General features: G+C 32.7%; 1 protein-coding gene across 1 annotated transcript; it reads right to left on the bottom strand.

Annotated features, from left to right (window-relative positions):
- Positions 1-5,897: 5,897 nt before the first annotated feature.
- LOC140865509 (triacylglycerol lipase 1) lies at positions 5,898-9,924 on the bottom strand. The gene is made up of 9 exons (XM_073270179.1): positions 9,630-9,924; positions 8,970-9,071; positions 7,937-8,077; positions 7,455-7,565; positions 7,228-7,371; positions 7,109-7,149; positions 6,945-7,021; positions 6,673-6,768; positions 5,898-6,418 (listed from the first exon to the last, which is right to left on the bottom strand). Exons 1-9 carry the CDS (start codon positions 9,789-9,791, stop codon positions 6,096-6,098), a joined length of 1,197 nt encoding a protein of 398 aa, XP_073126280.1. The 5' UTR covers positions 9,792-9,924; the 3' UTR covers positions 5,898-6,095.
- Positions 9,925-15,819: the final 5,895 nt, after the last annotated feature.

The following is a 15,819-nucleotide window of genomic DNA, read 5'->3' on the forward strand; positions in this document are numbered from 1 at the left end:
TTAAAATATTATTATTAATTATAAATATAGGTAGGATTGACATGTTTCATGAATAAAAATTTATGAAATCGTCTTACAAGAAATAGATCTTTGCAAGAAACTAGGAGAAAAACTAGATGAATAATATTTTTAATTAAAAAGTATGAAATGATGGATCGATTTATTATATTTTCACTAACAATTTAAATCGATATACTATGTTTCGCACATCTGTCTATCTTATCAAAGATTGCTTACAGCAAAAACTTTTAAGCATGAAAACATAGCAGAATAAATCTGATTTTGCAATTCCCAAGTCCCAATAGCGAATATGGTTTTATTTCGTTAGTGGGTGATGTACAAGTTTATGTCCATCTCCTGGAGGGCTTGGGCCTGAGCTTGAAATCCGAACGAAACTGTTCGTCAGATCATTAAGCCCATGTCCGGAGCTGGAAATATCCGAATCCTTCGAGGCTACCTGCTCTTCAATCCATATTGACTTCTGGACAACGGGCCGGGCTTCGGCATGGTAGTTATCGGGCTTTAAAATCATTATTAGGAGACAAGAAAGAAGAAAATAGATGAATAATTTGTATGATTTCTCCATTTCGGGGAAATTATTTTTGTTGCGTCTTTAGAATGTGAAGTTCCTACATTTTGTGCATGAATTTATAGATTATTGGATTTGAAATTGTTGCTATTGATGTTGATCGTTTGACTTCCAAGTATTTCAATTTATGGGAGAAAACAATCATTAGTTTAAGTGTTTTTTTAATGTAAAATAAAAATAAATGGTTGTCTATGTTTATAATTTTGTCTAAATAAATATGAATAATAAAAAAATATATTAATGTTCTATTTAAGGAAATTGATGAAGAATTCATGGACCACCTTTTGTAATGTTACACATTTATTGATCCAATTTTTTATCCTATGCAAATATTATTATATTTATACATGGTTAAAAAAAATTATTATACACGGACAATTAATTTAAAATTTTTGATCGAGCTCACGTGTTTGAATCAAATTTGAATTCTTAAATGTAGCATTAAGGTACTTACTATTATTAAAAAAGGGTTGACCTCAAAAGGGACCCCCCATTTCACATGAGTTAGAGACCCATTGATTCATGCGAAAGCTAAATCGAGGGATGTGCACAAGCAACACGGACCTAAAAGAGGGAGCAACATGGTTCAACCCTTAGAGCATACCCCCCACAATATTTCAACAGAGAATATGTTTCACACGAAGATCGAACTCGCGTCTCTTCCCACATCATCTCAGGTCTTACCAACCCACCTATGCCCCTGTGGACAGAAACTTACTATTCTTATACTGGCATGATAATGTAATTTTAAACCCTAATACGACGCTATTTGATTTTACTATTATTATTATTATTATTATTATTATTATTATTATTATTATTATTATTATTATTATTATTACCACGGTTTGAATTTTAAATAAACAAAATTCAAATTTTTTTTTCTTCAAAGAAACACAAACCAAATGCAAATTGAAAGAACCAAAGTCTGCTAATACAAGATGAAATTTTCCAAAGAACCACTTTCACGTTGTCAAGAAAATGATTCGGAGTTAGGAAAAGGATCCATCAAAGAGGAAAAGACGAATACAAAATCTTGCTTTAGGAGCCAACTACAATGTTTGATTTTGAAAAACAAGCGTGTAATCAAACACATGAAGCAATACATGATAAATAAACGTTTTGAGTAACGTGTGGTTTTTCGAATTAATTTATCTTTATTATATTATAATACTTCTTTACATTTTAAAAATTGTTTTAGTATGTAAATGATGACACAATTATAATATTACATTTATACTTTCAAAATATCTTTCTCTTTTCATTGTTGTTGGATAAATGGACACAAACAATTCAGCCTCAGTATCTTCATCTCCCAACATCTTCTCCCACTATCTTTGTTTTTTCAAATCAAACGATTTAAATCACTATATTCATTTCCTAACATCTTTTTCCACTATCTTTGTTTTTTTCAAATCAAATATTTAAAATAAAATAAAATACATAAGATTTATATATTATATCACATACGCAAAGCGTGTATTTAGATGCTAGTATTAATAGTAGACGACACAACATTTAAACAGGTCTTTTTAAACGTAATATTTGCTAGAGGAAAAATGTGTGTATGTATATAAATTTAACTATTTAGAAATGATCCTGACGCTAGCTCATGGTTTCATTGTACCCTTGAGTGCGGGGAACAATTCTTATATATGTATATCGGTATTATTCAAATCAGCAAAACGTTCCTGAAATTTTATTAAATAATAATAATAATAATAATAATAATAATAATATAATCTATTAAAATTATTTAGCATTTTGTAGTAATTTAATCAACTATATGAGGTAAGTAAAGTATGATGTAGACCTTAGACTGTAGCCATGAAGGACATTAAATGAATTTGATACGAGAACAAGTTAATGGAAATGAAAGGCAAAATCAAGTGTCCACCATGAAATAATAACGATTCATTTAAATAATTCATTACCACGAGTTCATTTTTAAATTAATGTTATAAAAAGTGTGAAGCGTATCGATGCACGCATGTTGTAAGACCCAGAAATATTAAATTATTAACTATGGGATTTGAGAATTAAATTCCATATTATGGGCTAATATTGATTTGAGAGGTTATGGAAATGATATATTTAATTTTCGAGTCGAAAATATTTAATTTGAGAATTTATGGATTTTGAGAATTAAATTCCGAGAATTCTTAAATTAAAAGAATAAATATTCGATTTGAATATTTATGGAATTTAAGATTAAATTTCATGTTTCGGGAATTAAAGAAGATTAATTTTGAAGATACAACCCGATCAGGGACTGGTTTGCAAATATCGAAGTTTGAAGGGCTAAAATGCAAAAGGCCAGGATTATTTAATTAATTCGAATTTATTTAATTCTAATCCGAGTATATTTAATTTAAGAATATTAGACATGTCGATGCGTAGGAGCCAAGCTTCAAGCTTTTTAAGCTTAAGCGCGATTACTGTGACCTTAAGCGTAAAAAAGCATTTTTAATTTAAACTATAATTTTAGTCATCTTAAACAAATCAAGTGTAATGCATTAATTCTTTGTGAGATTCTAATTCAATTTATTTCATCATTCATTTTATATCCCGTGTCATCGAACATAAACTAAATTAATTGGTCTAATTTAAAACATTAGCTGTAAAATCCCTCAATATGTTCTGCATTCACATCATCGCTACACTTGGCCATACAATATTATACATTTTTGTAATGAACTGGGCTGACCCAGTTCATTCTTGAACTCATGATCTTCTCCCCCTTGGTGGGGAGTTTTTGCCCTCCCCAGGATTCGAACCTTGCACTCCAGGTCATAAATGCAATGTTCAAGGTTCGAATCCTGGGGAGGGCAAAAACTCCCCACCAGGGGGAGAAGATCATGAGTTCAAGAATAAACTGGGCCAGCCCAGTTTATTACAATTTCTAACATTGCTAACAATCACTCACTAGTAAAAACGCTAATTTATAATCTATTTTCGTTTTATTAATCAATTTTGATTTTTAGAAAAATCACATTTATGCGTATTTAATGACACTTGACATGATCAACCTATGTCTGACCATTTTCTTACCGCTTTTGACCGAAGCGAAGCGTTATCAAAATTTCAAGCTTAAGCGAGGCTTAATCAAACTTTTTAGAACATTGTTTTAAACACAATAACGATTCATTGGAATAATTAAGCTAAAATTGATAATACACAAAATGAATCAATGACAATGATACTCTACGACAAACAAAAAAAAAATTTAATTTATGATTAGGTTCCTACCACCTCATCATCTGATTACAACATTAACATTCATGTCATTTCGTCCATGAGAATAATTGAAATTAAAAAATAATTTATCATCCTTTATCATTCATATTTATCATCTCATCACTCACGATGGCTTATCCCATCGTGTGATGCTAACAAGTTTTACTCGTCTAAAATTTAAATTTCAAATCTATCTTAACCATTTCTATTAAATATTGGACTAACCCAGAAGCTACATATATAAAAGCGTTAAATTTTTGCAGTGCTTACTTATATTATTATTAGTATAAGAAATAATGTATTTTGGCAAACAAAATAAGTAAGAATCGAGTAAAGTGCAGAGAGGCAAGAGCAATTATGATAATATCAGTGTTCTAAAAAACTTGATTAAATATCGTTTAATTTCGTTTAAAATTGAAACTTCTCTATAACGCCTTGTTTCGACTAAAAACGGTAAAAAAACGGTCAAACACATGTTGACCATATTAAGTATCATTAAATACGCTTAAGTGTACTTTTTTAAAATACCAAAATTGATTAATAACACGAATTATCAAATTTATTAGTAAGTAGTAATGCTAGCAATGTAAAAAATGTACAATATTGAATAGTTAAGTGTAACAATGATGAGTATATGCAGTACATATTCAAGAATATTAATACTAATATCTTAAAGTAGTATAGTTAAATTGATTTTGTATTTAATGACAATTGATATAAAATGAAGGATATAATAAATTGAATTAGACTTTGGCAAAAAATCAATGCATTCAGATAAATTTATTATATTTAGGCATTATTTACTCTATTAATTTGTGTTAGATATTTAAAATTTTAGTTTAAATTAAAAACGTTTTTTTACGTTTAAGCTCTTATTAATACCACATACGCTTGCTTACTTTCACGCTTTGTAGAACATATTATTAATTGATAACGAGTTTATTTTTATTATGTTATTTTTAGATATGTAGAAAACTATTAATTAATATAATTTTAATACTTTTATGTTATTTAGAACTTGAAATTTATTCGTTTAATATTAAATTTATGATAATTTTATCATTTTATTTATTATTTGAAGTAATATAATTAAAATTTTAATAAAAATTAAAAACGTTTTTTTGCATTTAAATTCGTAGACTCGTAGTAATCTCGTTTAAACTTGAAAAACTTGAAACTTAATCTTCACGTTTCGACGCGTTTCACGTTTTTTAGAACCTTGGATAATATTGCCGCCTCTATGTTAGGTGTCAATCCACAATCGATAGTTGGCATCAATTCAACAAAGTTTTGCCACTTTGGGGAGTACTAAAACCAAACCCACTCCACAAATTTGGGTTTAAACCAATGAGGATCTTGGATCCATAATAAGACCTCATTCTACTCATTTCTTTGACAAATTAATTTCATGGCCTAGATTTAAAGTTCAATTTCACATTCATGGGAGTAGAAAAGTATTGCAATTTAGAGTATTGAAAAATCAATCGTATTTAACACCATGTAAAAATTCACAAAACGTAGAACTTTATGTACAATAAATTATCTTTTTAAAATCGAATGTTAAAATTAGACATAAAACATCTTATTTCTTAAAGTGTACATATGCTTTTAAACGTAAAACTCTATATAAAATAAATGATGTTTTAAAACCAAATGTTTTTTTTTTAAAAAAAAATCGAGCATAAAACATGTCACAAATTTGGTAAATGTATTTGGTTTTTAAAGATCATTTGACTTTATATGTATGCGGTGCGTGTGTGTTGTTGATTCATTGCATGGAAGAGGAAGGTGTAGTTCTCAAGAAAAAACAATTAATGAATCGAATCAGGTTCGAGAAGACGTATTGAAAAGTCGAGTGATGCTCGCCTAACAAAAGGGAGTTTTTTTTTTCTTTAAACAAGTCCTTGTTTGATCGTAATTTTTTGATATTTAATGGATTTGTTTGATCTCTGAGTGTGATCCCGTGGACAAAGGTTTTTACAACGTTAAAATCCAGCGTTCTTTGTGTCTTGTTTACTTTCCAGTTCATTCAAATTTATCTACTATAAGTAACTAATAATAAATAAAAATATAAAATATACACAAAAACACATTTACATACATAAACATGTCAGTGCAGAGAATAAAATATGTACAATACAAGTTCAGAATTCAAAATATGTACAATATAAGTTCAGAATTCTAAGAATGTATTTCAATACGCATGCAATAACAGAAAGAAGTCAAGAACTGCTAAATGTTCCAAGACGCATGCAATAACAGAAAGAAGTCAAGAACTGCTAAATGTTCCAAGGGAGCTGAAAAATGAAACCATACTATCGTATACGTCTCGCTTTGATTTTGTACTCAAAAGGAAATCTATATGGCCGTAGTTTTCAAGATAAAGCACATTCGGTTTCGATTTCAGTTCCTTGAGAGTGTGCTGGACATCAGCAACATCCGCCAATGCATCATTTCCCCCATAGCCCATCCAGATTGGCAATGAGTTCGGTATGGAGCTCAGATCAAATACTGGTGGCCTTATCTGGCTGTACTGCATCATATTTTTCCACATGCCATAGTCGTACATCGCAAAAGTTCCTTTACGGATCACTGTCAAAAGAGTAATTAAAATTTCGGCGTCCCAAATCCCAATAACCAAATAATAAATAAAATCTGTGCATATTTGTTTTACAATTTGACAAGTGATTGACACTGCTTGTTACAGTAGCATTGAACCAAGAATGGAACTCTCATTCACCGTTTCTCGCTCCTTCCAATAGGCGAAATCCAGGAAACTAGATATTGATTCAGAAAATGCTTTAGGAGCAAAGGTAATGAGAAGATATAGAATCAAAAGTGCTTACTCTGGAATAAATGGTGTAAGTTCTTGGAAGATGTTGGATGAGGTTCAAATTCAAGGTAGGAATCAATCCGAGAGCTATTGAAGCAACAATTCTTCCCTGAAAATTTCATGCAACAAGGCCTTTAAAACAATCAGAACACAGTAAATATATGAATCAAGACCTGTTTGTGCCACGTCTATAATATCGTCAGCTTTTGATCGATACCAAACTTAAGACGAGGTTACTCTTACTGTAAAAAAGAACAGTTTCGTATCCATATTCAAAATTTGAACCTGTAATAGAAGTAAGCATATCATCACAATCTAAGTGTCCATCACACATCATATCCATGATGCGAGTGCCCAAGTCACTGAATACATCAAATACAAAAATTAAAAGGTTATCAAGAACTAAACAACAACCAATGAACAGGTAAAACTGCAAAGAAATGAAATACCTTTTGAAATTGAGTTCATGAATGCCCATATCTAGAATTAACTAAAAAAAAATAAAAATTATTTCAGCCTGATTAGGAAAATTTATGCGTATGAAAAGATCAAGGCATGAGAAACAGACCTCGTCAAGATGCATTTTAACTAGTCTAAGGACAAATGGAGCAGTGATATGTTCCAAGTATGATATTGGACAAAGAAGTGCGGCAGCTTCAACCATTTTTACAATATCTGGTTGAGTAAAGGCAGTGAGAGAAATAATTGTTCCCTGTAAAGCAAAAGAGAACGACTTGAACTCAATGTCACATGCACTATAGAATGAAACTTCAAGGAAACCATGAGAAGGATGACCTGCGAGTGTCCAACAACAAAGACTTTGGAGTTTGTAATGGAATACACATATTGAATCATTTCTCCCAGATCATAACGAGCCAGCTCCTGCCAGCTCCAATCCCAAAATTTCTGAAACAAAATACATTAGCAATTTCAAATCCATGGCAATAAATCCATGCCTACAAACAAAAGATCTACACACAGAAAGTTCAGATCTCCTGTTCAGTTTAGAACATAACTATAGCATAACACATGGAAATCGTTTTTTTCTACAAACATGGCATTAATCTTTCAATGAATAGGAATAATATATTACTGCAAGTGTGTTCATTTTATCTCTTACTTAAATAAGATTTTAAATCGCAATATAATGAGGTCTTAAAAAGAAAATTGAGAAAATTAAATCGTAAGACACAGACCATACAGGCTTTGAGAATATCCTCATCAACCAACATACAAGTACGTTCATAATGATTAGAACCGATAGGGAACATATTTACCTTATCTTTCTCCGATAGTGATACATGGCCATGACTCCAGCGTGTTCCACGCACATTACCAACCCAGACATCAAAACCACGATTGGCGAGGATAAAACCCAATGACTGATTTGGGGAGTCCAGGAACCATGCATCACCAGCCTATCAACTCCATATATTGCACAAATGATCGTTAAAGAAAAAACAATTCCAAATATAAGGATCACTTTTTAATTGTAATTAATGATAAACATGAGTATCATGGATGAGTCCAACAGACGATAGAGAAAAGATAGCCTAAATGTGCACCTCAATTTAGTAACATACAACACAGAATACTAGTTTTACACTTCTGAGATATACACACCTCCTGTTAAAACAAAACACAATTTTTACAAATTTTTTTTTTTGATCAGAAACAAAAGTCATGTTATTAATTGGTAAAAAAGTTAAAAGTTACATACAAATTTAAAACACACACACACAATTTTTACAAGAGACACGGTCAATAAAGTTATGATCAGTTAAATTTGCATATTTCTGTAAATTTGAATAGATTGCCACCAGTTTGCTGCTTCCAGTTCTTGATTCCAATAAAAAAATATCATATGTCGATGAGAACTCCAACAAAAATTTAAGTTCGACCAAAAGAAAAGTCATGTAAAAGCACATAAACCACAAAGGATGAAGTCCTTAATCCATATGGCAAACTTGCATTTCACTTCTTGAAAATTATGGCACTTGGTAAATTTAGGCAAAAATCGAAAATACTTCTTCAATCCTTCTAAACCGATATGCAGGTATAAATTCTAAGTATGTTTTAACCATTAATACAAAGGGGGAATTCTGAAAAGTTTTCAAGAAGGATACAAGGCACTAAATCAATGTTATCGTAGCAAAGACTTTCACGTAAATTTTAATCCATATGCATGCAGTATCCTAAAATTTAATTTCACGTGACCAAGCAAAATGCACATGGCAAAACACCTCTCTCTAATATCCTCTTTTGGTCTTTAGTGACCAAATCGGCAATGACAAGCAAGAAAATGCTCACCATAAAAAGCCCGTGAATGAGCAAAACTGGAGGACCTGCTTCCTTTCCAGAAGCAGATGCAACGCGCTGGAGACCCAATATGTATCCATCTTTTGTTTGAGCCTAGATCAAATCATTACATAAGGATTAGTTCTATCATCCAGCAATTCATTCCACCCAAGTAGCTTACATTAGTTCTGTCATCCAACAAGACAGAATCAGAAAACAAACTCAAAAACCAGATCAAAACAACACTACTTAAGGTAGACAGATATCAAATCATGCAGATATATCACTGAAATCAAAACCATTGAATAGGAAAAAGTTAAAATCATCGACAACCAAATTCCATCACATTTTTCTTTCAACAACTCAAGTATCTACTTAACGGAAAAACTGGTAGCTGAATGCCAAGAAAAAAGGATTGAATATACTCATCAAAACAAGAAATTTCACCCAGCAATAAATTTCCTCAAACATTTCATCCGCCTTTTCCTCTGGGGTGACGGAAGGAACGAAAACATTGTTCATGGGGTTTCTTTGCCATATGAGCACAAGACAACTAAACACCCTAATTTCAACTTCTCACATGGATGTTCGACAAGAATGATAAGTGGAACACGCCACGCGTTCAAAATACTTTTGAAGTGGACTTTCATGTACAATGAAAAAATTACTTACGGTGTGCTCTGAACAAGGGAATCCAGAGAGTTGGATAACATTTGCACACAATCCATCTGTAGATGGCACACGCCGGCGGTTTAAGGCATCGGAGAAGTCCTCCGCGGAAGCGACGGCGGAAGATAGGAGGAGTGCAGTGAATATCGCCACCATAATCTCCATCGCCGCCGAGCGATTGACCAGATAGGGAAGAAATTCGCTGCCGCCAGGCGAGGGGGCCGGACCGATGATCTGTTTATAGTATCTTATCCTACGCGCGGCAAATGGGCGTTTGGAGGATCCACGGATTAGTGATTTTGCATTATTAATTTTTTTTTTACACGACGTGAAATCAAAATTTTAAAAAGCTTAAAGTGTATCGAAACATGGAGTCAAACTTCAAATTTTTTAAGAAAGAGCGATTACTGGAAGCTTAAATATATGTTTAAGCGTAAAAAAATATTTTTAATTTAAATTATAATTTTAGTCATTTTAAATAATTCTAGTGTAATGTAATAATTTTTTGTGAGATTTTAATTCAATTTATTTTATCGTTCATTTCATATTCTGTATCATTGAACAAAGTCAAACTAAATTAATTGGTCTAATTTAAAACATTAGCTATAAAATCCTTCAATATGTACTGCATTCACATCATCACTATACTTAGCCATACAATATTATACATTTATAACATTGCTAATAATCACTCACTAATAAAAACGCTAATTTATATCTTATTAATAAATTTTGGTTTTTAGAAAAATCACATTTATACGTATTTGATGACACTTGACATGGTCAACCTATGTCTGACCGCTTTTGGTCGAAACGAAGCGTTTTAGAGAAGTTTCAAGCTTAAGCGAAATTAAACAAGGCTTAATCAAATTTTTTAGAACATTGGGTGAAATAATTGGCTATTATTTGAATTACTCAAATATTTTGAGTTCTTCTTTTCTTCCTTCTTCTTTGATTACTTTTATTGTATGAGACATCGGTTCTAAACATCTAATCTCGGACTAAACAATAATAAAGCATACAAAATCCAAGATTAAAAGCAATAATATTAAAAAAAAAATTTAAGAAAGGCGCCTCGCTCGATCGGTAAGATTCAACCGATCGAGCGAGCAAAGATTTGCAAACTTACTGTCCAAGGAATTCCAGCATCGCTCGATCGGTAAGATTCAACCGATCGAGCGGGCACCTTTTCTGCAAAACAAAAACATGGCCCAAAGTCCATCGCTCGATCGGTCAAATCTTACCGATCGAGCGATGGTAGTACAAAAATGAAAAACAACAGAATTCTTGCAAAAGCTCAAGTCCAATAAATTCAAAACATAACAAGGTTCAAAATACATGCAGCGACAACATTCAATCCATAATATTCGAATAATAGAAACTACAAACATTAACCAAGTTTGAGTTCTAAACATGCTTCAAACTTATAAACTAGATTGACATGCTTATTCGACTTCTAAACCGAGTCTCACTTCTATCCCTTGATCTCGAAGCTAACCAAGCCTTCTCTGACTTGATCCTGCCCCACCTGATGCCAATTACACATACAAAATAAAGTAACAACCGGATAACTCCAGTGAGAATGATATTTCCAGTAAAAGCAACATAACATGCAATAACAAGTATTAACTCAAACATGTAATACAGACAACATATTCAAAGCTAATACGAATAAAATGCATGTCTTTAAAACAGGGATATCAAAACTGATAATCAAGGAATTGCTGCTCTGATTTTGGGATCCCGAGGATGAGATCACGTAACAACTCATCGACTCTTCCGATCGAGGTGGTGCCACGTATCCCAATCCTCTAGACTTTGATGCGACTATGAGAAGTATGCCGACAAAATACAAGTCTCACATTCTAGAAAAAGTATTGATGCAAGTATGTGCTTTTAAGGAAAACTCAAGAACCAACTGTCTCAAGTATGCTATTTCGCTAAAAACGATGACTGCTTTTACCTTTCGATGCAAGTATCTCCAACTCTGGATACACTACAAAAGAGGTTATATCAAAATCTAAACAACTTAAATAACAACTCTCAAGGTAAACTCTTTACCTCTCTTCGTCCAACTCTTCGACGATCAACTTCTGCTAACTCTGGGCTCAAAAACTACAAACGAATCTGTTCATAGGCAAAAGATGATTAACAAGGACGAACAAACCCATTTGCCAAATTCTACGATTCAAACGGTTCAAAATTTCAAAACTCAAACTGGAGGCATAACGGCTATAAACTGATCAAACCGAAAAATCAGACAGCAGTACAGCATTGCAAACAACTCAAATCAATGCTAAAACAACAATAACAAATCAAATCCAACACATCTCAAAATCCCCATTTTTTAATTATGCTTCTGAAAATCATAACAATTTCGAACGACGCTCTAATTTAAAACCGACGGAGAATAAACGATAAGAACTCGTTCAAGAACAACATACTCAAAACTCAATCGATAATATCCAAAAAATGAGGTCTAGCTGATCGAAGAAAATCTTACTATAGAACGAAGCTCTCGCTGCTGTGATCGCTAATCTGCCTTCAGAAATAAATTCTAACGGATGGATCAACCGAAAACTGAAATTTGAAAGCTTGAAGAAGCTTTGGGACGGCTTCAATGGCTGAGAGGCGAGATGAGGGATAAGAAGGAGCAATGAAGACTAGTCAAAGGTCTTAGATATTATAACAAACTCCAAAATTGCGTTTTAGTCCATGAAAAATCCAAAATTTGCAAAACAATCTCTGATCAAAATCAAGTCGGCTCTTGAACTCTGTAATCTCCGATTATCTCAAATAAATTCAATTAAGATAATTTTGGAGAGTTACATATTGTGTTAGCATTGCGAATTCAATATTTGAACCCGATTTTTTTCCTTTATCTAGGTGTGTTAAATTTATACATATTTATTTATTTAATAAAAAAATAATTGGATAAATTTCGATCGAATTCTCCTGCCCTAAATATTGAAAGAAAAACACATTGATCTTTTCAAGAAATTATACTCAGTGCCATTGAGATGTTCATTCGAAAAAAAATACGAATTTCTTTAAATACAATTTGCACACCAAAAAAATGTGCTAATTAGGTTAACTCTTTAAAATATATATCACAATCAAATTATGGATCCTTGAATTATAGCGATTATTATTGAATTTCTGTAATATATTACAAATATTTTCTTGTAACATAAGAATGTTGCACCATCACACTAAGAAATGCATGCACCCTCACGCGAAAAACTGTATAGATATACTTGTAGAAATATAAAGATTGTATATTTTTTGATTTTATTTGAAGATGGTAATAAACAAAAAAAAGAATTGAATTTGTTGAGGCTCGTATTGAACACGATATTTTTAATAAGTTTTTGCCCCGCTCTTGGTGTTGACGAAATTTGGCAAACGTCTCCCAAGATACAACAACAAACTTGTGATAATAACACAATAAATAACAAGTTTAATAACCAGAAATGATATGAAATCTCTTCTGTAAAAATAAAAAGAAGCCAAATATGTGCAGAATGTATTTGAAAATATGAGAATCTAATTATTAAAAATGATCTTCGATTCTCATATTTATATTGTTTATATGTAAAGACAAAACTTTTCAATCATGTGGTATATTTTTTGATAAAAATAACTGAAAAAAGTCACCAAAAAAAGTAAAAAATATAAGAGAATTCGAAAAAAAAAATGCAACTTTTCGTGTGGCCTGCGCCACACCAAGTGCCTAGGCACCATTTTCAGGCGCCTAGGCGCCTCCTGTAGCAAGGCTAGTGCAAGGGTGCAGTTTTCGGCGCCCCTGCACCTCAATCAATTTTTTTTAGCTTTTCAATCTTTTTTTTCTTTTTCGAACTTCACATTTCTTTTTCGAACTTCACATTGCTTAATTTCAATTCATTAAGCAAAATAAAAATTTCCAACAATCCCCCACATGAATGAAATTAATGCATGAATGCACAGATGTCAAAGAGAGTTCACACAAAAATTCAATGTGTCAGGAGAGGTAGCGTGTGGCTTTGATCCTTCCATAGTAGAATACTATCGGATTTATTAGGCCACGAAGTGAACATGATGTCTTGAACTTCTTGGCGGTTTGTATAAACCCAGACAATAGTACCTACACAATGAATTTTCTTCATTTCTATTGGTTTTTCGATTGTGTCCGTTTTGACCATGGAACACATCTTGGCTTCATAAGTGTTTCATTGAGGTGACCCGTCCTCACACTTACATATGTGGTCTCCTATGAAGAGTATACTACAGTACGCCACATTTTTCAGGCAAGAAACCATTAAAAGTTCAAACTTAACCTTACTTCATGCGTATGTTACAACACTCTTAGTCCAAGGAATGAGTCGAAAAAATTCCAGAGTGTTACTCAAGTTCTCATAATTTAGTTGTCCCATTGAACCAAGATTTTAGGATCTCCAATCAACAAATTTGGGTTACCACTATGAGAGATTTATTTTGTAGATTTTAAGCTCATTCCTCTTGACAAGTTGTACACTTGATATCTACTCAATGCTTTTATAAGAGGATCCTCTAAGTTATCTTTTGATTTGACATAATCAATTTTTGAGATCAATTGTCGTACGGTATAGTGTCTTCGACAAATATGTCGAGACTTACCATTATACATAGCACTATGTGCCCTTGAAATTGCCGATTGACTGTCACAATGTATCATAATTGCAGGCACTGGCTTTGACCAACAAGGAATATCCTTCAGAAAATTCCTAAAAAATTTCTTCTTCTGCGGCTTTATCAAGTGCTATGAATTCAAATTCCATTGTTGATCTAGCAATTCAAGTTTGTTTGGATGACTTCCAAGAGACTGCACACCACCAATGCTAAAAACATAGCCACTTGTGGAGTTAGAGTCTTTGGTATTTGAATCCAATTTGCATCACTGTATCCTTCAAGCACCGCAAGATATCTTGTGTAATGCAATCCATACTCCAGAATGTGTCTTAGATATCTAAGCACCCTTGTCAAAGCCTTCCAATGAACTTCATTTGGATTACTTGTGAATCGACTCAGCTTTTTCATTGCACAAGCAATGTCAGGTCGAGTACAATTTGTTATGTACATGAGGCTTTCGATGATTATGGAGTATTCCAATTGAGAAACCGGTTCTCCATGATTCTTATTCAAGTGGACGCTCATATCAAGAGGCGTCTTTACAGGGGTGAAATCATATGCATTAAAATTTTTTAAGACAGTCTCAACACAATGAGACTGAGACAGGACTATCGCCTCAGGAGTCTTAGAGATTTTAATCCCTAGTATTACATTGACAATGCCCAAATTCTTCATATCAAAATATTTCGTCAACATTTTTTTTGTTGCTTTTATCACATCTTGATTACTCCCCATTATAAGCATGTCATCAACATATATACATACTATGACATATGAGTCTCTTGTGCCTTTAATGTAGACACATTTGTCACACTCATTTATTTTAAATCCATTTGATAGCATCGTGTCGTCAAATTTTTCATGTCATTTTTAGGCACTTGCTTCAGCCCATATAAGGATTTAACGAGTCGACACACCTTTTTTATTGACCCCGAAAAACAAATCATTGGGGTTGATCCATATAGATCTCTTCTTCCAACTCACCATTCAAGAATGCGGTCTTTACATCCATCTGGTGTATCTCAAGGTTATGAAATGATGCGATTGCAATGAGTAAACGAATGGAGGTCATTCTTGAGATTGGTGAATAGGTGTCGAAAAAATCAAGACATTCTCTTCGTCTATATCCTTTAGCCACCAATCTAGCCTTGTATTTTTTGATTGTTCCATCGACTTTGTACTTTTGTTTCAAGACCCATTTGCAACCTAATGTCTTGGTATTTGGTGGAACATGCCATAAATCAGAACACTCAACCAAGTAAATAGACTTATCAACTTTATTGCCATCAATCTTGCGGTGAACCGCGATTACATTTAACTTGAAGAGGCTTTCATCGAGATACCCCTTTCCAACAAAATGACCATTCTTGGTCAGTACAAATTGATTTGATTAAAAAACTAGCCTAAATCCATGTTTCACTAGTGATGACCCCGACATCAGATTTTTCCTTATTTTAGGAACGTAGCACTTCTGGGAGGGTCACTTCCATTCCAGACGTCATCTTTCAAGATGAATTTTCCAACCCCCATAATGTCCGATGTGGCA

Source organism: Henckelia pumila, chromosome 4 (genome assembly GCF_033568475.1).
Source record: "Henckelia pumila isolate YLH828 chromosome 4, ASM3356847v2, whole genome shotgun sequence".
Classification (NCBI taxonomy): Eukaryota; Viridiplantae; Streptophyta; class Magnoliopsida; order Lamiales; family Gesneriaceae; genus Henckelia; species Henckelia pumila.